Source organism: Artemia franciscana, chromosome 9 (assembly GCF_032884065.1).
Source record: "Artemia franciscana chromosome 9, ASM3288406v1, whole genome shotgun sequence".
NCBI lineage: Eukaryota > Metazoa > Arthropoda > Branchiopoda > Anostraca > Artemiidae > Artemia > Artemia franciscana.
The window spans coordinates 4,177,262-4,202,356 of NC_088871.1; the positions used below are offsets into that span (position 1 = coordinate 4,177,262).

General features: G+C 34.0%; 1 protein-coding gene across 1 annotated transcript in view; it reads left to right on the forward strand.

The window, feature by feature from the left end:
• The window catches only part of LOC136030909 (atrial natriuretic peptide receptor 1-like), a 259,668-nt gene that overhangs the window by 50,455 nt on the left and 184,118 nt on the right, over positions 1-25,095 (forward strand). Inside the window, exons 5-7 of the mRNA XM_065710006.1 lie at positions 6,920-7,055; positions 9,522-9,599; positions 19,581-19,661. Of these exons, the coding sequence (XP_065566078.1) occupies positions 6,920-7,055; positions 9,522-9,599; positions 19,581-19,661 (295 nt within the window). The remainder of the gene's footprint in view (positions 1-6,919; positions 7,056-9,521; positions 9,600-19,580; positions 19,662-25,095) is intronic.

Sequence of the window (25,095 nt, forward strand, 5' to 3'; positions counted from 1 at the left end):
TACCCCTTCTTAATTCCTAAGGCATTCCCAGGTATTTTTTTATTAAAAAATCATGCATTGAATCCAACGGTCCATGTTTTAGCCTTCCACCCCCAATGTGATTCCCCCATGACAATTCAAACCACTGTAGCAAACTTCAAATGGCACACGACACCCTTTTGACGCTCATTATCACACCTAATGGTTTTCAAATTATTTTGCTTAAAAATAATTTTATCAACTAAAAATGACCCTTGTTTTTATTTGAATAGTAGAAACTTGCCATTCCACTCTTAGATTATGATATTTCGTGACAATTTCCACTCTGAGGCACTCAATGGCTGACAAACGGCACCCTGTGGCAAGCATTATCATATATTTGGCAGTTTTAGGGTATTTTCCTTCAAAAATATCCGTTTATACTAGAGTCGATCGTTCAAACTTAATGAAAAAAAACCAATAGTGATTACTGATGACTCTAGGCGATTGAGGCAAGTGTAGCACAATGTATCAGCTCCCGATGACACCTGCTGGAGAAACATTACCACACATAAGAGTTTTCAATTTTATCATAAAATTTGTTTGAAAAAAAAATGTCTTAGAAACGATAATTTTTCTGTTTTGGGCATCAAGCCATGGCTTATTGTAGAAAAAGCAAAGACAGATAGTCAGATTGAGTGAGAGTTAAATATGACATTGATCCGGTTATTAGGATTATTTAAAAACGATGTTAGTTCACCTGTTAATAGATAAGTCTAATTATTGTGAAAAGAACGGGTAAGGCCGCCGGAGGGACGGCTTGAGGTCAGTTTAGCGTGCCAAAGAAAGAGCTTGTGGTCACGTGAGAGCTTTAGCGGTAAGATATTATAAGCAGTTAGAAGGTGTTCAGTGACGTACACAACTTCGTAATTTCTAACAAGTCTTTAGAGAGTTAGAAGCTTATTACGAGTACCATTAACATTTTGGTAAAATAACGACACGGGCAGATGAATTCAATCTTCCTTAGGCCCTTTGATCAGGGAGGTGCTTCTAAAAGCTCCAGACACACCAAGCTATTGCTATGGTGAGTCCCTCAATAATTAGCGCACTTTACAATCTGAGATGAATATGCTTGTTCTTGTTGCTTGTTCTAGTGTGAATTCCTCCATATTTTACATTAAACAGGGTTCTTACAGTCCGCTACAAAGTTCCCAAGTCCTTGGCAATTTAGGCCCTGCTTAGGCTTTTCAATTTGCATTAATAATTCTGGCCCGAACTTTTAATGTAGAGGGATGGCTGAAAATGCTGCGGTAACCAACTCTTCATCGGTTAAATGAACTACCAGTCCATTTTTTCGACTAACCATAATGATAATAATAATAATTTATTTAAACCTTCTTTACATATATAAAATTCAGTTAGAGGAGTTCAAAAATACAGCAAAATAAAATAAAATGGAAACAATAAACACGAAAATACTCACAAAAGAAAAACCAAACAACATCTGAGTTACTTTCCCACTACAAGTAAGTTAAATAATTAAGTAGAAAATCAACAATATTTTCTCGGTGCTTGTAGAACCTATCCACAAGCTGGTCTGATTTTGAGAAAATATCAAAAACACCATTTCTACTCGAAAAGTACCGGTTTCGAGTCCAGAGCGTCAATTGCAGAAGGTATTTGCAAAAACAGAAGAATAAAGGTCTAATTTTCTTCCGCTCAGATATTGTGAAAAAACCCCACAATTGGACCAAGAAAAAGACATGCGATGCAAAAAGCGTTGTAAAGTCTGCCCAGGGCTATTTTGTGAAACTGGACTTTAATGTGGTTTAAATTTACGTCGAACGAGATTATGTGAAATTTGAAGAGAAAATATTATTCAAATATATGATTTTCGAATGGGAATACATAGTCTTGGCTCAAAGAAACAGGGCATTTTCATTTAAAGCTTTCACAAATATCTTAATATGGTTTAAATTTACCTCTAATATTAAACCTCCCCTCTGGAATTGGTTGGAAAGATTCCTGCCTTTCTTTAATCCGTGGTTGTTTTTGCTTATATTTTATCCTTAATAAGCTATTCCCTGTTTTGTTTTCTTTCCATTTTCGAGTAACAATTGCTTTTTATGTGTAAGGTATAGTTTCATTGATGAGGAACCTTTTTCTAATCCTAATATGAACAAAATTCTTTAGTTAACAAAGGTTCCGTTAGAAAAACATTGTGAAAGAAAATGAAATCTTAAAGTATTATGTAACACCCATGTTTACACTGTCATTACGTCATTCAAATAAATCTATCAATTTACGTAAGATTACCTCACCCCCAATAAATCTAGCAAGGTACACAAGATTTGCGTCACATCTCACGTGTGCACCGGCATTACGTGACACCCACGTGTGTCTACTCGGTTACAACCGGGACTTCCCCGCTTGACCACCGGTCTCTAACAAGTCCTATTACATAACATCCCAAAACCTATTATTTAACAACCAAAAGTAAACATTCCCTATGACGTAACATACGCCAGTATCTCTTAGAAAATATTCCCTATTACGTAACGTCAGAAGAAATCCTGATTTGGTGGGGGTCTGGAGGTTTTAAAAACTCTCTGTTAGGTAACATGAATACCCTATGACGTAAAAATATTGTAAATGATGATTTTGTGGGCTCCTGAACGTTTTTTACATGGCTCTCGTAGGTTTTTAAAAATCAGAGAAAGTATTAGGTAACAAGCAAAACCACGACAACCAAAGCAAACATTCCCTATTATGTAACAATCACCTGCGTCTCTTAGAAAAACATTCCCAATGACGTAAAAGACAGTCTTGAAGAAGTTTTCAAAAAAAATTTCGGATCGTAATTCGAAGGGGGTAATAGCCGTTCAAAACTTGAACCCCCTCACTACTAAGTACCATTTTCAAGTCTCGAGTTAATACCTTACAGACGAACAGCTCTATTTTATAAAATTTGAACTGTCTTAAAACTCGACATAAGAATCTAGTCCACATAATTTGGATGGTATTTGGATGATTTTTGTCATCCAAATAAACCAAATTTTTTTACGCTTTAATTTGTTTTCTGGCTTGTCAGGCTATATCTAGTTTCTTATAGAAAGGCTTGGCTGACAAATAACCTTTATATTTTTAAAAGCATGTAGCAAACATTGGGACACTTAATTCTTCCTAATCCGTAGAATTTTTACCAAACGAGAAATAACCCAAAATGTTTGTTAAGCAACGTACTAAACGTGTGTGTAATATTTATCAATGTAAAAAAAAAAAAAAAAAAGGACAATGAAATAGCTCCGGCAATTTTCTATTTTTAAAAAGAGCTTAAAGACGCGATGGAATTTCATTAGTTTGAGGAACAGGGAATATATAAAAGACTGGAAAAAGATGACTTACAAGAATAAATAGTAAAGGTTTATATGAGATTCGTTTGGCTATTTTGGATAATAGGGGAGCTAGATAACGGATCCTTAGGTGGATGAAGATGAAGAAGAAGAAGGTGACTTTGAATAACAAATTGCAAAATTTTATATGAGAAGCATTTTTCTATTTTGCAAAATAGGGGGGTTAGACAAATGAAGCTGTAAGTGACGGATCCAGAGCCTCAATAATGCCGAAAAAATGTTTTTAAGTACCTATCCTCACCTTTCTGCCTTCGAAGGGTACTAACCTTTGGTTTTAAAATAATTGTGCTATAAAAGTGAATCATTTGAAAATAGATTTATAGCCCACATGAGCCTTATATCTTTGGGCAGTTCTATTTTATTAGGCTTTCAAGATTTGTAAAACTATTGCTTAATTTTTGAAAAAAACGTGACATGGGTAACAATTCTGCTGAGATGAAAGGAATGCTTTCTCAAAAACTTTAGCCCAAGAAAAGAGACTAAAATCCCTAAGCTGAGGCACAATTTTCATCAAAATTTAGATAGGTGGAGACATTTATCAACAACCACAATAATTCAAAAAAAAATCCAACAATAAGTTATCACAAAATGCACAGAAACCACACCCCCCTCCTCCCCCAGAAAGACTTCATGTTGTGAAGCTATGGTATCTACCATTCCTTAAACTTTAAGGTTTAGAAGATTGTATTGCTTACGAGTTCATGAACTCTGAACACTGAATCCCTCGTCTAGATTCTACAGACGAAATATACTTGGCAGCTTTATTCTAGTGAAAATGGCACTTAGTATTCCATTTAGAAATGCCATAGAATATGTAGCTATGCAGCGTCGCAAAATATTATGTTTTTAAAAAGGATTTAAAGAAATTATCAACTTCACGTTAGAAGTAACTTCAAACATAATAACAGTTTTTTTGTCATTTAAAAGGAAGATTCTGGTCCAAAATAACTCTAAGATACTTGATGCTTCAAACTTGACGTGTGCACGCAACTGAATATTTATTAGTGACTATGTAAGTTATGTACATAATCAGTATACATATGTTTTTTACCAATGTAAAACACAAACAAGATATTAGGAATTAGCCCAGGTGGTTAATTATCGAGAAAAGTGGAGCATAAGAACATAAATCAAAATCCGATGAAGTTGAGGTCTCGGATATTTTTCGCCTGACTCGTAAGATTTGAAGTTGATTTATAAGAATAATAAATTTAATTGCTTTATCTTGGAGAAACTAGACTTCGAATCCCATTAAGAAATGTCATTGGAGAAACATATAACTTTCATGAACACATTTTATTTTCGTAAGGACTCAGAAATCAACTGTAGCTCTTAATATGAACTAAATTGGATTTGAAGCCTCTATGTCTAAAGCTACGAACTTAAAAAAAAATATAATTTATACTCAACTCTACTCAATTAAGAGATTGATGATCTGAGAGCCTGCTGCCCAAAAAAGGGTTTTCTCTTTCTAAAATAATCGGCTGACAAAATTTTAAAAGGTTACATAGTTGGCCAAAAACAGTACACTAAGCCCAAAATACAGAGAAAAATAGGTTAGCAACTCATCATTTCTCTGCTTGGAGGGAAGCTTCAAAAATAATTGCTGCCTCTGTTCCGCTTGTAAAAGAGCTGCATCCCTCAATAAGGGCTTCGCTGAAAAGCAGTCAAGAGATATGGTCACGGTAGTCAAAAGAAAAATAGAAATCTGGCGATGATTCTACTACCATGACCCAAGGACGATCTCTATCTTCCTGAAAACGGTTGTCAACGTTACACCATTGTTTCGGGACGAGTAAAGAACCCGTATTAGCGCTTATTCTGTCGAATCAGAGAACCATACTGTTGAGGTTTCAATCTCCTATCTACAAAATGTGGAAATTTGCTTTTTTGGCTTTAAGAACGATCATGGATTCGTTTTTACTTGCTGTTGTTTTTTTAAGGGTGATCGTATTGAACTAATAATTCTAAAAAAAATCAGGAGAATGCTTAATCAAATATAACTACAAAAACGTGGAAATTTGCTTTTTTTGCTTGAAGAACGATCATGGATCCGTTTTTACTTGTTGTTATTTTTTTTAAGGGTGATCGTATTGAACTAATAATTCTAAAAAATCAGGAGAAGGCTTAATTAAATATAGATTAAAATTTCTAGTGCCCTTTTAAGTGACCAAAAAGACTGCAGGGCGACGAGCCTCCCTCCCAGTGCCTTTTTTCCTCAAAGTCTCCCAATTCAAATTTTAAGATAGTCATTTTCTTCAACATGGTTGTGCAAAGTCTGCTTCTAGGGATGACATGGCCCTCACAGCCTCTCGGGAAGGGGCTATAAGCTATGAAATTTGCCCATTAACTGGTGTAATTTATCATTGGGAAGTAGATATTTTCCAGGGGAGGGTCCCAAGGTGGTAATTATTCATGGAGAGGGAGGTTTCTAGGGATTAATTCTCCAAAGGGGAACTACCCTTAATTCCTATAGAGAATTCTTTCAATTGTCTTACTTTTTCTTTGGCGACTCAATTTATCATGTTCTGGGGGAATCTTTCGTAGGAAATTTGCGGAAGGATTGGAATTGTCTCAATTCTTTTCTGTGGAAGGGGATTTTCCATTTGAGAAATTCTCCGTGGGGGAATTTTCTCAGAGACAAACTTTCCATCGGAGGAGAGGGTTCCCAAATGACCGCATCCAAGCAATAGTCCTTTAATATCGAGCTCATTTCAAGTGACCAAAAAAATTGTTGGGCATTCAGCTCTCCCACCTCCATGCTCATTTTGCCCTTACTTCATTCTATCAAATGAGATAGCCACTTGACTGAACTGGGGAAAGGGCTATAAGATAGAAAATTTGCCCATTGCCCAAATACAGTATTTGTTATTGGAAACATGTGTTTTTTTAGGGATGGCTGCAGGGGGATTTTTCACGGGAGAAAGTTTCCAGGGGGAATATTCTGGGGGAAATTTCACACAGAGGGGAGGGGATTTCTTGGTCTAATGAATAACAATCATAAATTAAATAAAAACAAGTATTTTCAAATGAAAGTAAAGAGAAACGTTAAAATTTAAAAGGAACATAAATTATTCCACATTGGAAAGGAGATGCCTCTTCCTCAATAGTCGCTCTTAATGCTAAAACTTTTTTTATTCGTCAGGATTCTTTAAGAAAAACTGCTCAAACGCAATGACCATACAATTTAAATGAGAAGCATTTTTAAAGAGTCTTAAGACCCAAACGTAAAGAGCAAGGGTTGAGGAAAGGATCCCCCTAAAATACGGAATAATTACTGTTCCTGTTAAGTTTTAATGTTTCTCCTTAATTTCTGTTAAAATAAAAACACTTTTCTTTTATATTTATTTAATATCTTGTTCAAGCTATACAAACTATGGCAAGACTATCCAATAAATTCTGAATAGTTTTCACATGCAACCTAAAACGGTTTATAATGGCTAGAATAGCCGATCTTTTATGGTATTGAGCTGCCTTAAGCTACTGCAGAATAAGAACTTGGTTTTTCTAATCCTATTTAAGAAACACTAATACAGTTATAATTCTAGGCATTACAAAATAGAGGCCGCTATTGCATCAATGAATTGGAGGGTCTACAAGAATCAATTTACTTTTTTAAATTCTGTTGCTGGGCGACCCAAATTTGGTAGCTACTCTTCAATTGTCAGAAGGAACAGTATATCGGTAAGATCGTTCATTCATTGCCAAATGATTTACAGAGCTAACCTTTTTGAAGGAGAGGGCAGAGTTTGGGGGTGCAGCCACCCCTGAGTTTTTTTCTGGAGAATTGAGTGCACCCCTGCAAATAAAAAAAATGGAACTGCAAAGTCACAAAATAATAAATGCAGAGTCAATACATTGTTTTTACATTCCATTGCTGCTTTCTGGTCAAGTTCAAAACAACAAGCCCCCATCCTCCCAAATATTATAACCTGGCCCTAACCTTGTACAGTAAGCGTGCTGAAGGGGCAAAATCTAATTTTTATTACGGAGACGATAGTTTGTTTAGAAAACTTCATTTTGAATGGCCAATGCGCTAAATGAACTACCCTTCTAGAAAGATTGTTCTCAAAAAGTTAACATTTTTTTGCTATTAAAAAAGAAAGAATACAGATCTGTCTTTTTTTTTTTTTTTTTTTTTGGTAAATGACGACTTATACTTACTTACGACACGACTGCCTGTCCATGGATTATTCTTTATGGTTGATTGTGAATGGCTATGCTGTTTGACCTGTGTGATTGTATGGATGAGTAGGGTTAAGACTTCATTCAAGTTCTGATCTACATTAATTAATAATGTAGGAAAGCAGTCTTTCTTTTCTCCTTCTGACTTTTTTTTATGTGTTTGTACTGTTGCATTGGTTATTTCTTTTTTCATTATCCAATAAAAGTTTTTTATACTAGAAGTAAAATGCTACATTATAACTTAAAACGAACAGAAAATAGTCAGTATGTACTTGGGACCATCCCATCCTTACCCTCCCGATATTCGTGATAAATTTTTAGTTCACCTCCCAAACACTTTATGAACGACTGCTCAAACACAAAGCAATTACATTTGACTTAAACAATAATGTTTGAGTTCAAATTTCTTGAAAGGTAATCGGTTAATGAAATATTTGCGTTTACCCACTAACTACATATGCATCACCCATAAATGTTTTCAGTGAATTCGAATAAAACTTTAGCGTAAAGAGCAAGGGCTGAAGGAGGAGGAAGCCTCTCCTCATATATGAAATAATTTTCTTTTGCATTAGGTTTTAACATCACTCTTTGCTTTTATTTGAGAATTTTCTTTTTCGTTTAATCTTGTACAAATTTGACATATTTGTAAGAAAAAGGTATATATATCAAGTAGCCTACTAATACAAGTAAGACGGCACTGGCAAAAGAAAATGGTTGGCTGACTTCTTACAAGTCCTTGTAAGAATTTTGTAAGAAAATTAATAATTTAAAAGCCAAAACTTTTTTTAATGATTTCTTTTTTTGCCTTAAATGAATATACTGATTACAGTTATACGCGTTATACATGAATAATAAATTGCGGTGTTTTGTTACAGTAAATTTTGCATAAGCATTATTTATGGTGCATAAATTATTAACGCAACAGTTTTGTTTAACCCGGAAATTGTACACAGGTTTTATTATAACTATTTTTAGTTACCAAACATGATTGACAGACAAATTCAAAATTTAATTAAGGAAGAAAAAAGACTATAATACAGTGGGAAAATATTTGCAACAAGATAGTTGAGATAGCCAAAAAATGAAAGAAAAATAATAGCTAAAAACACAAGTTATGAAAGCAAAAAAAATAACGTTTTCTCTTTATATAGCTTCCAAGGAGCTACCAGAAATATAGAATTTATACTATTTTTTACTAATATTTATGAACAAACTTATCAACAAAAAAGGGGAGCAATGTTACAACTTCAACCCAGTAAAAATCAATTCATGGAAGAAGTCACACTCCAACTGAATGGAAATTATTAGGGAGGAAGAAATAGATTCCCAAAAATATTGTATAGAAATGAACAAAATGTGAGACATGGTTGTCAAAAAAAAATAGTCTTGAAAATTGTTTGGTACTTATTTCTTACAACCACCACACCCAAGAAGTGAAGTAAGGTTAGCCCTAATGACACAATTCTTACTTCATAATATGCATAATAATTGTAGCTAAAATATTTTGCATGCATACCCGCTATACTTGCTCCCCTCCCCTGGTATGCAAATATATAGCCCAAATTATATATTTTCAATGCATTTTCGAGCTGTAACTTGTGTTTAAAGTTTTTGTTTCGTCACAGTTGATTCAACCTACAGGTAACAGGGGTTGAAACAAGAGAGATGTATTGCGAGAAAAGTTGGGGAATTTTCAATTTGGGCTATATATTTGCAGATTAGGGTGTGGGGTAAAGTACAGCGTGTCTGGATGCAAAATGTGTTAGCTAAAATTATTCTGCATATTATGAAGTAAGAATTGTTTCATTAGGATTAGCCTAACTTCACTTCTTTGGTGTGGTGGCTGTGATACATAAGTACCAATAATTTTTTAATTTGTTTTACTTTCTAAGCTTATTTGACTGCTTTTAATTTTATTGATCAAGTTTTGTACATTATTCTTCGGCTTATCTTCCTATTTTTTAGAGTTATGACATAGCTGATTACCAGCTATCAACCGGGAAGTTTGACCGACATGTTTACATACAAACTGCAGTTTTTAAGGTATGTTTCTAAATTCTATCATTATTTCCTAACTACTCCAAAAGACAGCATAAGCATAATATTGATTCCAGGATTCCAGTTACATAGATCGAGGCATGGTTGAGACATCGTTAGTACTGGAATGCAGGTGCTGTCGAACAGCTTTGGGACAAGTGAAAAGGCTTCATGGACACCCTGTTTGCTATCTCTACGCAGACACCCTATTGTGCCGTTTTGGGACAATACGGTGTCTACGCACACACCCTATTGGGTTTAAGGTCTGACTTCACTTGTTAGTAAGTCCTAAAAATCTCAACAAGTCTAGCATTGCAAAATTAGGCAAGAGGGTGTCCCCACTTTTTAATCCTGGAATAATCTAGCTAGTTCAAACTGCAATTGCTGAAACTAGTTTTGCTAAATCTATTTTTTTTTTTCTGCGTTTTGGGATTATCTGAGAAGGAATCTCCTATAAATACTACTTGACATCATCTTAGTCAATTGTTAATTTTTTAATCAAGCATTAAATACAGTTTTTGCACCATTAAAACATGCCTACCGCCTCTAGTGATTCACTACTATTTTCAGTGACTTTTTAAAAAAAATTGTGATTTTATGAGAACCGCGAATAACCCGAAAATTAAAATGGAAAACTTACGTAAACTATTGATTCAAAATTAAACTAGCAGTGATGTTCGAGTCTTGAGGAGACACGCTGCACAAGAGCACGTGAACAGTTCTTTCAGTTGATTCGCAGGTAAGATCCTTCAGCCAGGTCAAAAGAGGTGACGTTGGGTACCTTGTTATATCATCTATTTCTAATTGAATTACTCAACACATGTCAGATACTTGGCGGTTTCTCCCATGGCAGAATCGTTCTCTGCTGAGGCAAAGCTATTGTGTTGAAGCTCTATTCATGCTGAATGTTCCCATAAATTAGGACCAGGGCCAGTTTCGGTTACAAAAAGAACGCTTCAACGTTCACGCGAATGTTGGGATCAAAGCAATTTATATTCAATATGAGTCAAAATATTCGGACTTTTATCAGTAATATTTGTTGGGTTTTTTTCCACTGTTTTATTTAAATTATATTCGTTTTTCTCTCTTAAATTCTGTAAATGGAAAAGCAGTGTGGTCTAAGACATTATTTACTTGTTGGTGGTATTCCTCCCTTGTTTCGATATTCAGGCAAATTTTCTTATGCTCGTAGTTCTTGATGGGTAACATTAAACTTAACGAATTTTATAGTTACTATTGGGCCGAGTCGCTCCTAACTTACAGTTCCCTACCACACACTGTTTGAATATTTTGTCAAGAAACAACACTGCTGAGAGATGATAGTTTTAAACTTGAATCAAACAGTTCGTGGTAACAAACTGTAAGTAAAGAGCGACACGGCTCAATAGTAACCGAAACTCTAAAAAACAGAATTTTCATACCGAAAGATATATCAAAAGAATTGGCTCGTTATACTAATTCCAAATAAATAAAATTCATTAGGTTTAATGTTAACCGTCAAAAGCTAGGCGACTCAGAAAATTGGCAGGATTAAAAAAAAGTCAAGGGATCTTATGAAAATCCCATCATCAGGTTCAGTGTACTCGATAACCTACTGTAGCAGTTTCAAGATCCCATCCGCAAAGACGTGGAATTTTACATTTTTTTGCCAAAAGAAAGATTATGGGTGCGTGTTTATTTTTTTTTCTTTGTCCCTAGGGGTGATCGCATCAAACCAATGGACCCAGAATATTACGTAAGGGCTCATTCGAACAGAAATTAAAGGTTCTAGTGCCCTTTTTAAGTAACCAAGAAAATTGGAGGGCAACTAGACCTCTTCCCACCCCCATTTTTTCCTCAAAGTCCCTTGATCAAAATTTTGAGATAGCCATTTTGAGGAGCATTGCTGAAAGGTACAATAACTATGCCTTTGGATATAACACGCCCTCCGGAAGCCCTGGAGAAAGGTTTCAGAGTTAAAAATGTTCCCATTGTTTACATGTAGTATTTGTTATTGGTATATAAGTATGCATACATTTTTCGGGTAGAAGGGGGGAACTTTTTTCCAGGGAGGTTTTCCTAGAAGAGAGTTTTCCATAGGGAAGGAGGTTTCCAGGGGGTGAACCTTACAGGGGAGAGTTTACACTGGGGGAATTTTCCAGAATTCCTATACGAATTTATTTTTATTAGTCTTACTTTCTCTTTGCCGACCCAACGTTACATGTGGAGATGTTAAGGGGAGTTGTTTTAGGGATTTTTTTTTACCGGGTTGGAGTTGTCTAGAGTATCTTTCCGTTGGAGGAGGGATTTTTCAGGGGAGAAATTCGCCACAGGGAATTTTCCACGGGATATATTCTCCATAGAGAATTTGTTACAAGAACAACTTTCTACTAGGGGGCAAGGTACTATCGGTTAAACTTTTCAACAGAAGAGGGGATTTCTGGAATGATTTCAAAAAAGATCTTTTCAAATGAAAGTGCGCTAAGAAAAATTGCTCACCTGGAAATCTCCGCAAGAAATTTTTCGGGGGGAATTTTCAGCTAGGATACAATTGTCGCAGAGGATTTTTCCTGGTGGGGGACGGGGTTTTTAGTTTGGAATAAATTTCCTTAGAGGTATTGTCCCAGGTTTCCCGGCATTATTTAAAAACGATCAGAAGTTAAATAAAATAAACAATTTTCAACTGAAAGTAAGGAGCAACATCAAAACTTAAAATGAAAAGAAATTGTTAACTGTATGAAAGGGACTGCCCCTTCTCAATACCTTGCTCTTTAGGGTAAAGTTTGACACTTTGTCCCAATTCTTTAAGAGCGACTCCTGAAACACAGCGGCCATTTAAATAGAATAATATGTTTTTTTAAATGTTCAAAAAACTTTAGCGTAAAGAGCGAGGTATTGAGAAGGGGACAATCCCCTTCATACAATTAATAGTTTCTGTTCGTTTTAAGTTTTGATGTTGCTCCTTACTTTTAGTCGATTTTTTTTATTTGATAACATAAAGATTCAGATTTGATTTTGACACTAAAAGAAGCAATCTAAAAAGCCTGTCCACATTTTGTATGAGTGAAACTTAAGAACAGGCTAGAGTTCTGTAATAAACACATTTTTTGAAAGGAAAACTTGAGACCGAACACTAAGATTCATTGGAACATTTCTTATAATCCAAATAAATGACAGACTTAGCCCCAAGCTAAGCCCTATAGTACCAAGGACATCAAAATAAAACATTATCTGCCCCTAGACCTATCTTTGACCTAGTCCTACCAGATAACTGCGATCTTCTCAGATATTTCTATGAAATTTTAAGGCAGCATCACTTTTTCGTCAGTGTTGCCACGCTGAGCTGTGAAAATGAATAGACAAAACTAATTGGTTAAACGTGACACTTATCGCCCGTTAAAAGACAACTAAACACTCAGAGAAAAGCTATACCTTCTTAAGCTGTTTGGTGATATATGATTTTAGCTTCTTTTTGGCTTGTTTTTTTTTTCACTTACATTTCCTATTTTCAATTTGGTACCGCTACTGCCGAATTTTTTTTTAATTTTCTTCAGTTTCAAACAATCCAAACAATTCAAAAAATAAAATTTCATTTTCACTGTCCTTGTTACTTTAGCCTTTGTCATAATTTAGTTTGTCCTACAAATCATTCTTCGCAAGATACCGAACATCCTAAATTTTTCTATTTTCGCGTTGACCACTCCAGAAACTAATAATTTCAGAAAAGTTTTGTTCAGCCATGGATAGTCTCGTGCTTTATCAGACATCAAACTAGAGTTCTTATATCCCCCTTTTCCCTAAATGTATCAGCCCCATTATTTTCAATCTTCTTTCAGATTGATCAGGCACCTCTATTGGGAATAAATTATCTCCACATACATCATCTACTGTCTCAGAAGAATGTTGATAGGTTTTTAGATAAATTTCTAGAAAGGGAGAGATCGGAAAGGAGTTTCATATTTTCAACATTGTATATGTCACAGTATTATGGTGAGATCCATCATTCGATCAGCTCCTGGGGGAAGACACAACGAAGAAATGGAATGGCTCTTTGGATGGATTAAATAAATAAAAATTGTTTAACTGAAAGGAAAGATCGGAATTAAAACTTAAAACGAACAGAAATTATTCCGTATATGAAAGGGACTGTCCCCTTCTCAACGCCCCGCTCTTTACGCTAAAGTTTAACTCTTTCTCACAACTCTATTTTCCGAAACAATAAAAAACTTTGGTGTAAAGAGCGGAGCGTTAAGGAGGGGACAGTCCCTTTCATATATGGAATAATTTCTATTCATTATCAGTTCTGATGTTGCTCCTTACTTTCAGTTAAAAGAATTTTGTTTTTTAATTTAATTTCTGAACGTTTTTAATTAATGCAGGTTTCAATTTCTGCTCACCATACATGAATAATTAAAACGAAATTTGCTTATTAATTTTTCTTTTTTTAACTAATAATAACATTATAATAAACTGAGTTTGATTTTTGTTCCGGTTATTTAAGAATGACTCCTGAGTCACTAACCTCTTTTGCTAAGAATAGTAACATTGCTAAGACTAATTTGATTTGTATTCTAGAGTAGGCAAGCCCACTAATATTAACGGTAGAATTCTGTTTGATAAAAAGCATTTAGTTCAGGTTCAGAAAATCCATTATTTAGGTTTTTTACATAGATTGTAATCTTTCGTGGAAACGCCACAGTGATGTTGTTGCAAAAAAATTGCCCTTGGCCTTGGAGCAATTCAATGTTTTAAAAATTTTGCACCTCCGAGAGTTTCACTGTTTTTATACCACGCTCTGATTCATCCATATATTTCGTATGGCTGCATGTTATGGGCAAGCAATTTTTATCTGAATTTTAAACGTGTTCAGATTCTTCAAAATAAAACAATGCGTCTTAAAAGGTGAGCGCAACACTACGGCTTGCTTCAAAAAGTTACAAGTGCTGAATGTAGGACAGCTACAGGAGTACCAAAGTTGGGAATCTCTACTTATCAATTTTGGAATAATGTAAGTCCAAAGGTTTTTCGTGATTAATTTAGTGAAAATAGATCTTTGGGTCATTATGAAACGCTAATGATTTCGTCTTCCCGCACAGAAGTGGAACCAGGGCCGGCTTCCCTACTAGATTTTCGGGTCTAATGCGCTGAACTCCGTTCCAGAGAGTATTCAGGTAGCTGGGTGGCTAAGCACCTGGGACTATTTAAAAATAAATTGAAAAAGTATTTGCTAGGTCAAAGTTCATAGTTCTGTTATTTATTTACTTTTTTTCTCTCTTTTGTGTGTATTATTACGAGACTGGTTATTATTATTTATGAGTTGATGAGAGATTGTTGTTATTAATTTTTTTTCGTTTGTAGTGAATTATTAGTTAGAAATGAGTTTCATGTACCCACCCCGTCGCAAGTGCTTTTTTGTATATTTCTTTGGGCGGTTACTTGCATATTAGTTAAATGTATTTGATTTATAAATGAAGTGAACTGAACTGAAAAAAAGTGAACTAAATTTTTAAAAGTAAAAACGACTTTAGCGCAAGAGCAAGCTATTGAGGAAAAGAAACCAAAAACCATTAAATACGTAATATTTTCTGTTCGTATTAGGTTTTAATGTTTCTACTTGCATTAATTAAAAAAAAAAAAAATTATTTATTTATGTGATTGTTGATCGTTTTTAAACAATGTTGTGGGATCCATTTCCCCCTTCAAGGAAAAATCCATTCTCCACGGTAAATTCCTCCATGGAAAGATCGACCTACGTAACCAACTCCCCCTCCCCACAACGCTAAAACGTCCCCGTAAAAACGTCTGTACACTTCCCAATAACCATTACTATATGTAAACAATGGTCAAAGTTTGTTACTTGCAGCCCCTCCCCTGGGGACTGTGGGGGATTAAGTCGTCCCCAAAGAGAAAGTTATTAGGTCTTTCAAGTATGTTGAACAAAATGGCTATCTCAAAATTTTGATCCGGAGACTTTGGGACAAAATGAGCATGGGAGGGGGCCTTGGTGCCCTCCAATTTTTCTGGTCACCTTAAAAGGGCACTACAACTTTTAATTTCTGTTACAATGAGCCCTCTCTCGACATTCTAGGACCACTGGGTCGGTACGATAACCCCTGAAAAAAAAACAAAAAACAAATAAACACGCATCCGTGATCTGTTTTCTGGCAAAATATTCCACATTTTTTTAGATAGGAGCTTGAACCTTCTACAGTAGGATTCTCTGATACGCTGAACATGATGGTGTGATTTTTGTTAAGATTCTATGAATTTCAGGGGGTGTTTCCCGCTATTTTCTAAAACGAGGCAAATTTTCTCAGGCTCTTAACTTTTGATGAGTATGACTAAACTTGACGAAACTTATATGTTTGAAATCAGCATCAAAATACGTTTCTTTTGATATAGCTATTGGTATCAAAACTCCGTTTTTTAGAGTTTCGGTTACTATTGAGCCGCGTCCACCCTTACTACAGTTCGCTACCACGAACTTTGTTGGTAAATGTAAAATTAATTTAAACAAATGAAAACGAGGAAAAAAATGGGCATAATATTATACTCGAAAACGGGCATAAACGGATGTAACGGTTCAATCCAGAGCAGGCTAAAGGTGTTTGATTAAAAGAGAATGGTTCCTAAAGGGCCGTGTGCATCCCCCCTTTGAAAATATGAAGATGAAGGTTTGGACCATTTTCTCCAGAAGCTCCCGGTGCTCTTTGATTTAAGGGAAAAGTATTTACATGGCATTGATTTGCTGCTTCCTGGTATTCTACAAAGTATTAACCCAACCATAATAGCTCGAACTGGTATGATTATGGATAAATGTTTAGAAATAAAAAAAAATAAATGATTGTGTTTTTTTAGTTTGCAGATTAGGTATTTATCGTTTTATGGTTTGTTTTGTTAGTGATCTCCTTGTTTTTTTTACAATTTTTTTGTTGTGTATATGGCCCTTGGGCTTTTGAAATACATTGATCTATCTATGATTAAATAAAAAAAAGTGTTTTTTAAATGAAAGTAAGGAGCGACATTAAAACTTAAAACGAACAGAAATTACTCCGTATATGAAAGGGGCTTTTCCTTCTCAACCCCCCCGCTCTTTACGCTAAAGTTTGACTCTTTCTCTTAACTCTACATTTTAAAACAGTAAAAAACTTTAGCGTAAAGAGCGGGGGGTTGAGAAGGAAAAACCCCTTTCATATACGGAATAATTTCTGTTCGTTTTAAGTTTTAATGTCACTCCTTACTTTCATTTAAAAAAAAACACTTTTTTTTCATTTAATTTCTGAACGTTTTTGAATTAATGCATGTTTTGATTTTGGCTCTCCGCAGAGGAATAATTAAAACGAAATTTGTATATTTTTTTTTTTTTGGCTAAATGGCTTTCTCATAATTTTGATCGAATGATTTTGCGAAAAGAAGAGCGGGAGAGGAAGCCTAGTTGCCCTCCGATTTTCGGTTAATTAAAAAGGCAACTAGAACTTTTAAATTTTACGAATCTTTTATAAGTAAAAGATATACGTAACTTATAAATTAGCTTACGTAAAGAACTTTTGTATTCTTATGTTTTTATTACATATATGAGAGGGTTTGCCCCCTCGTCAGTACCTAGCTCTTTACACTAAAGCTTAAATTTTGTCCCAATTCATTAAGAATGACCCCTGAATCATAAAAGCCGCAGAATAAATAGTTGAAATTACTAAAAATACTTTAGCGTAAAGAGCGAGGTATTAGGAGGAGGTGAGCCCCTCATATGGGTAATAATTTCTGATCGTTTTAAGTTTTAATGCTGCTGCTTACTTCCAGCTGAAAAAAAACTTTTTCATATTCATTTTTTAATTGTTTTTTTTAAGTAATGCTAGTAAATCCTGCGCTCCCTTCATGGAAATTTTCTTCCCCCATGACAAATTCCTCGATGGAAAGTTCCCCCAGCATATCCTCCTCTTCTCAACCCCTGCCTCCAACCAAAAAATCCTCCTGAAAACGCTTGTACACTTCCCAATAACCATTACTATATGTAAGCACTGGTCAAAGTTTTGAACTTGTAACCCCTCTCACGGGGACTGTGGGGGAGTAAGTCGTCCTCAAAGACATAGTTATAAGGTTTTTCGACTATGCTGAATAAAATGGCTATCTCAGAATTTTGATCCGTTGACTTTGGGAAAATAATTAGCGTGGGAGGGCTAAAATAATTAGCCCTCCAATTTTTTGGTCACATAAAAAGGGCACTAGAACTTTTCATTTCCGTTATAATGAGCCCTCTCGCAACATTCTAGGACAACTAGGTCGATACGATCACCCCTGGGAAAAACAAACAAAAAAAAAAACATACAAATAAACACGCATCCGTGATCTGCCTTCTGGCAAAAAAATATAAAATTCCACATTTTTGTAGATAGGAGCTTGAAACTTCTACAATAGGGTTCTCTGATACGCTGAATCTGATGGTGTAATTTTCGTTAAGATTCTATGACTTTTAGGGGGTGTTTCCCCCTATTTTCCAAAATTACGCAAATTTTCTTAGGCTCGTAACTTTTGATGGGTAAGACTAAACTTGATGAAACTTATATATTTATAATCAGCATTAAAATGCAATTCTTCTGATGTAGCTATTGGTACCAAAATTCCATTTTTTAGAGTTTTGGTTACTATTGAGCCGGGTCGCTCCTTACTATAGTTCGTTACCACGAACTGTTTGATAAACAAAAACATATGACTTTGTTTAAAACATGAAAGTTTTGTCAACTATCTCTGTTTAAATTTTATACCCGTTTTCATTACAATTTCATTTGTTTAAATTTAAAAATGGAAAAGCAGTGTGGTATAAGAAATTATTTTGTACAAATTAATCAATTCTAAATATTTGAAATCTACATAAAAGTAGATTTTTTTTTAAATCGAGGGTAATCTATGCTGGATTAGGCATAAGTTGGGCTTCATATCTGTTCCTGAACGGACAAGATTTATTAAATATTTTTTATAAACAAATTTAAAAAAGAGGGAAGCTTTTTTCTCACTAGCACACCACAACAAAAGGATGGTTTCTCATATTTTTTCTGCTCTTGAGAATAAGTTTTTATATTTATATAGCTTTGCGGTCTCAGATGCCATACTGGCGTGCCATATTCGTCCCTAAGCATAAATACATCCATAAAAAAGAGCTACGGCTATTAAAGGCCGTTTAATGAGATGGTTGTACTGATGGTTATAGGGTATCGCAAAGTTGTGCATGAGCTATTAGGTGAAGGACGGAATATTCTTTGATTGGAAAAGGATTATTTAAGGCCTCCAAAAAATATTTTTTAGGTCATTATTTTCAAACCTTCCAAGAAGGTGCTTCAAACTAAATGGAAGAACATTCAGATGAATATGGATTTGCTTTGTATTCTTACCTTTGTTAAGAAGAATACAGGACAGAAATATATATTATACCCGTACGTAAATAGATGAATATAGAATACAGTGTGCAGCATGGGTCTTGAAGAGACGAAATCTCCCCTTATATTGTGAGGAGAGATTCCCTCATAAGCAAACTTGGTGTTTTCTTTGGAGCTCCACCCAGGTCTTAGGGTGGTTAAGTGGTTAATTAGTATAGTTTCTCTGACAAGAAGGAAGTAATAAATTTGTGAATAATTCAGATAGTCTAGAAGAAGAATCTTTCACAAGATTTCCGTTTTGTCCATTGGGCATTTTTGTATTCGTTTTCTCTACTGAAGCAACGTGAAGAATCATTATTTACTCAGCTGTGCTTACTAAGTACTTAGCATAGGACTATGATACAAATACCCTTTCAGACTTCTATATATAATAGTACGTAATTATGAGCTCATCTCCATGACCGCTGGGATTTATCAAAAATTAATATATTTTTTTTTTTACAAATCCCATGACAAACTCTCCTCGTAAATTCGCTAGTTTAACCAATCGTAACTTAGATTCTCATAGTGGAACTCTATGAATTTAATAGCCTGAAAATTATTTGTTAAAGGCAGCTTTATTTTCTCTCTTTTCCAGGGAAATGCAGTTGCTGTAAAGTTAATTAAATGTACGAAGGTGGATCTCACAAATAGGGAGCTACTTCTTCAACTGAAACAGGTATGTTGTGTGGCCAAACTATAATGTATTTGCAATAGACTGTACACTGAAACACAGCTAGTGCTAATTTAAAAATTAGTTATATCCTGACCAGTTTACAGCAGAAATTCTCCTAAATTAAACACCTAAATGTAGCAAAATCCTATTTTCATGAACCAACTATTATTTTGGGTGTATCCAGCAAACTGAATCAAAATTCAGGCTCACCCCATTACTTATACATCCTTAAAATGGGTTTGCCCCATTACAAAGCCCCATTACATCTATTGAACTAACTTATTAAAACTCTACTCCAAACCCCGACTGGAATCAAGAAAGCTATCCGGTGTTCAATTCTATTACTACTACTACTAATTACTCACCACAGCATCAAGCCGTCTGAGGCCAATACAGCTATGCACGCTTCTCCTCCAGCCCCTCAAGGCCTCCCACTTTACACCCTCCCAGGAAGTTCGTATTTGCTTTAAAACTTTATTTATGACGCCCTTCCACCCCAGACGAGGACGACCTGCTTTCTGTTTAGCCCCAGACTGTTGGCCAAAAGGACAATCTTCGGCAATCTGTCATGCGCAAAACGTGGCCTAGCTATCCCAACCTTTTTTCATTATAGCCCTAGATAGCGGGATTGAACCAAATTTTTCGTAAAACCTACTATTTGAAATACGGCCAGGCAGTCGGGTACCAAGAATAATCCGTAGGTAATTCCTCTGGGAAACATCCAGTAAATTTTCATCCACTTTCCGGAGTGCCCATGCTTCACAGCCATATTTGACCACCGTCATCACTGTAGCTTCCAATATTCTCATCTTGGCTTGCAGACTTATCTTCGTATTCTTCCAAACTTTTTTTAACTGTGTAAAAACACCCTGAGCCTAGGCTTTTCTACTTTTAACGTCTTGACTGCTCCCACCGTCTTTACTAATAATACTACCAAGTTAAGTGAACCTGCCCACCTGATCAATCTTTTCGTTACCCAACGTCACCTTTTCATCTTCACTTATTCCTAGCCTTAATGAGCCTTAGTCTTTTTAATATTCATTTTCAAACCTATTCTAGCACCCTCTACTCGCAAAATCTCCCCCTAAAATGCTTATTATGCATGAAAGGAGATAACATTATAGTCTCTTCAACGCTTACACTAATACAATGTTCTTATAATTTCATATTATCTTGGACAAAAGTAATGGCATGAGATTAACTTATGATTTACTTATAAGATTAACTATCATAAACGTTCATTGAGGTCTAAAACACACTTTAAAAAGAAAATAATGCTAAATACGGTTTCAAAGGAATTGCTATCCCTTAGATCTCCCCCAGAGTATGCGCTAAAATTGTCGAGCTTAAGACGACTTAAATTCCTGAACCAATATATATTACTCAAAATGTAAATACTCATCACCAATACACACTGTCTTCCCAGGTCAAAATAAAAAAAAAACGTTTCAGGTCTTATGTTGACATTCTACTTGACTGTATTTTCTTCTCAGATAATATTGAACCTTCCCTGAAACTTCCGCATACACCTTCTCCCGACAAACCAGTCAAACTTTTGTTTCTACCAGATATTTTTATTCTTAGGCTTTTGTGGAAAGTTCTGAGACCTTGGCATTTAACTAAGCCAATTTTATCGATCAGGCTTATAATTTTGGCATAGAGCTTCTTCGACATATTAACTCTTATTCAAAACATAAGAAAGGTTTCTAAGCAATATAGAATGAAGTCAAATCTCAATATTCAATGCTAAGTTAATGAAAATCTTATAGCTTAGGAACTCAGTAGATATCACTAAGCCGTATTTTCTTGCTTTTGTTTTTCAATTCAGCCTTGCTATTATTTTTTTTTTTTCTACATTTCCAAATATTGCTTACGAGAAAATATTTAAGGAAATAAATATTTCTTGTTTTTAAACAAATGAACAAATTTTCTATAGGAAATATGTTTCTATATATATATATATCTATATATATATATATATATATATATATATATATATATATATATATATATATATATATATATATATATATATAGGAATATATTATATTTTCTTGTCAAAATGCCAAGGCTAATGTAATTTTCTCGTTTTCTTTTATTTGTTTTTAACTGTCAGAAACATAGAAAAACATAGAATATATATTCTATCCAAATAATTTAAAACATGTTTTGTCAAATAATAAAAGATGTTTGGATGATATTTTGGTCTTAAATTGTAAGGATTTCATTGATATTTCTAAAAATATATATCCATCAGAGCTTATTCTTGAACCTAGTCATGGCGCTGGTCATGAAGATCATTTCTTAGATTTAAATATTAATATTTGTGATAATAATAAATTAAGTTTTAAAATGTATAATAAAACGGATGATTTTGATTTTGAAGTGATTAGTTTCCCATTCCCTGAAAGTAATATACACTCAAATATCACATATTCAGCGTTTTTCTCACAGTTACTTCGTTATGCAAGGATTTGTAGTAATTATATTGATTTTAAAAATAGATGTAAAATCTTAAGCCAAAAATTGATATCAAGAGGTTTTTCTGCAAATAAATTAACTTGGCAATTTAAAAAATTTAGTTTTCATTATAACGAACTTTTAAATAAATATCAAAAGAATTATCTAGAAATACTTAAAGAAATTTTCAACTAATTTCGGAGGTTCGAGAAATGATGTTGCAGCGCCATTTATTTTGAATTGTGTTTCTAATTTAGCGGATTTTTTTAAAAATTAGCCACATGGTAAAGATGAATTTTATAATTGTTTAGTTTATTCAGGTTTTTTGCCATGTGTTAATATTTGTGATTTGGTAAAATTTATTATATTTAGTTGACCTATTGTTGCTAAAAAGAGGGATATATTAACAGGATAAGTTGGTTTTGGTGTTACTTGGTTGTTTTACATTTGCTGTTGTTGTTTTTTTTTTTTCATAGGCATGTATTTTGGGGGTGATACCTGACACGGGGATGCCATGGATATTCTGTGGTAGCCACAACACTTGGCTGGGTAGATAATTTAAAGTGGTGAAACCCTATAGGCCAGTGTATTCTCCTGATGAGCCCTTGTGTTGGGTTGTTGCCTCTGAATTATTTGTCTTTATTATTTTTTCTATTGTTTGGTAAATGACGACTTATACTTATTTACGACATGACTGCCTGTCCATGGATTATTCTTCATGGTTGATTGTGTATGGCTATGCTGTTTGACCTATGTGATTGTATGGATGAGTAGGGTTAAGGCCTCATTCAAGTGCTGGTCTATATTAATCACTAATTTAGGAAAACAGTCTTCCTTTTCTCCTTCTGGCTTTTTTTTTTTTTTTTTTTGTGTTTGTGCTGTTTCATTGGTGATTTCTCTTTTCATGATATATATATATATATATATATATATATATATATATATATATATATATATGTATATATATATATATATATATAGGAATATATTATATTTTCTTGTTATAATGCTAAGGCTAATGTAATTTTCTTGTTTTCTTTTATTTGTTTTTAACTGTCAGAAACATAGAAAAACATAGAATATATATATATATATATATATATATATATATATATATATATATATATATATATATATATATACATATATATATATATATATGTATATATAGGAATATATTATATTTTCTTGTTATAATGCTAAGACTAATGTAATTTTCTCGTTTTCTTTTATTTGTTTTTAACTGTCAGAAACATAGAAAAATTAAAATCACAAGATTAAGGCTTAAATCAGTTGAGATAAAACAAGAACAAAGTTTATTTTTAACTTCTTAATGTTACAGAATTTGGAAATTCTCTATACACTAAAACAAATTTTTTCTGACGGATCACAAGTATTTTTTTTTTATCAAAATTAAAAATAACTGCACTGTTTGGAGCTTCCTCTTTGAAATCTGTCATATATTTATTTACACACATTCTTTTGGGATTTTGTATATGTAGTAAGGAAAATTTTTGTAATTTTTAGCTGTTTCCTACAGTTAAATTACTTTAAATTACTTTAAACAAATCATCTTTTCATTGAAGCCTTATTGCAAGGATTTAGTTTTTTATATTATATTTTTCTCTTTTACTGTTCCTCTTTTGTAATTTTTTTCTTGATTCCTTTTATTCCATTATTCATGTTTATACATCCCACAGCTAACTTTTTCTTGTTGTAAGGCTAAGGCTTATATTATCTTTAACTGTTAGAAATATAGAAAAACAAAAAGCACATGACTAAGGCTTAAATCGGTTGAAATTAAACAAGAACAAAGTTTATTTTAACTTTTTAACATAACAGAATACCGAAAATTCTCTATACACTAAAACAAGGTCACTTACGAATCATAAGTTTTTTTATATTATAATCAAATTGACGGCACAGTTTGGACCTTCTTCTTTAAAAATTTTCATTTATTTTTTTACTCGTCATTTTCTTTTTTATGTTCTGAGCTTGTGGTAAGGACTGTTTCTTGTTTTAGATGTTATCTATGGTGAGTTTTTAATAGGTAGCGCTACATATTCTTCAAGTCGTTTTTGTCTTGTTTAGCCGGGAAAGTCTTGGTGTTGTATTATCATGTGAGCCCGGAGAAACTAATGGCTTCATTTGAAAAACGGATGCTTATGCTTCCAAATTCGGCAAAGACGATCATTAAGATTTTTAACCGCTCTTAAAATGATTACTTTTACATAAACATTTGATAAATGTGTTTAGCTTCAACTGGATAAAATATTTGACAAATAAGTAGAAATACAAAATACTAGTCCCGCAAGAAACCCATACTGGTGTGCCATATTGTTTCAAGTCTAACTCCCGAACTTCAAAAAAATCGGTCAGACCTATCCCAGGATAAAAGCCACTAGTCGAGCGACTAAACATACTCTGCCTGGTCCGGAAAATTTTATTTATAAAAACCAATAATTTTATATTTTCTTAGATGTACCAAACGGGCGACATTTTCAAACAAATTTGAATAACGTGTTTCAGGACAAGCCGTTTGTATGTATAAATTAATTGCCCATCATAAATGTAAAAATATAACATTGATAGAATAGTAAGGGAATAAAAGGAAAAAGAAACGAGCAACTTCTAACAAATACATACAAAACCAAAAAAAAAGAAGAACTGACAAGAAAAAGTATAAATAAGGACCATCTTTCACTGAGATTAACAAATGATCATCAAAGGACAATTTCCGATATCTCTCGTTTCTTTTTTGCACCGCGATCGTTGCACTAGCAACTCCATACCGAGAGGATAGGGAGCTATTGTTAGTATAGAGAGGCTAGCCGTAGCAAATATTTTGCATATTTATCAAAACACTTCTGGATATCCTTAATATCCGAAGCAGTAAGAAGAGACAAAAATGGTGCATGAGAGAGCAAATTCCATACAACTAGTGGTGTCGTTAAGGGGTATGGGAACAGGGGGGGAA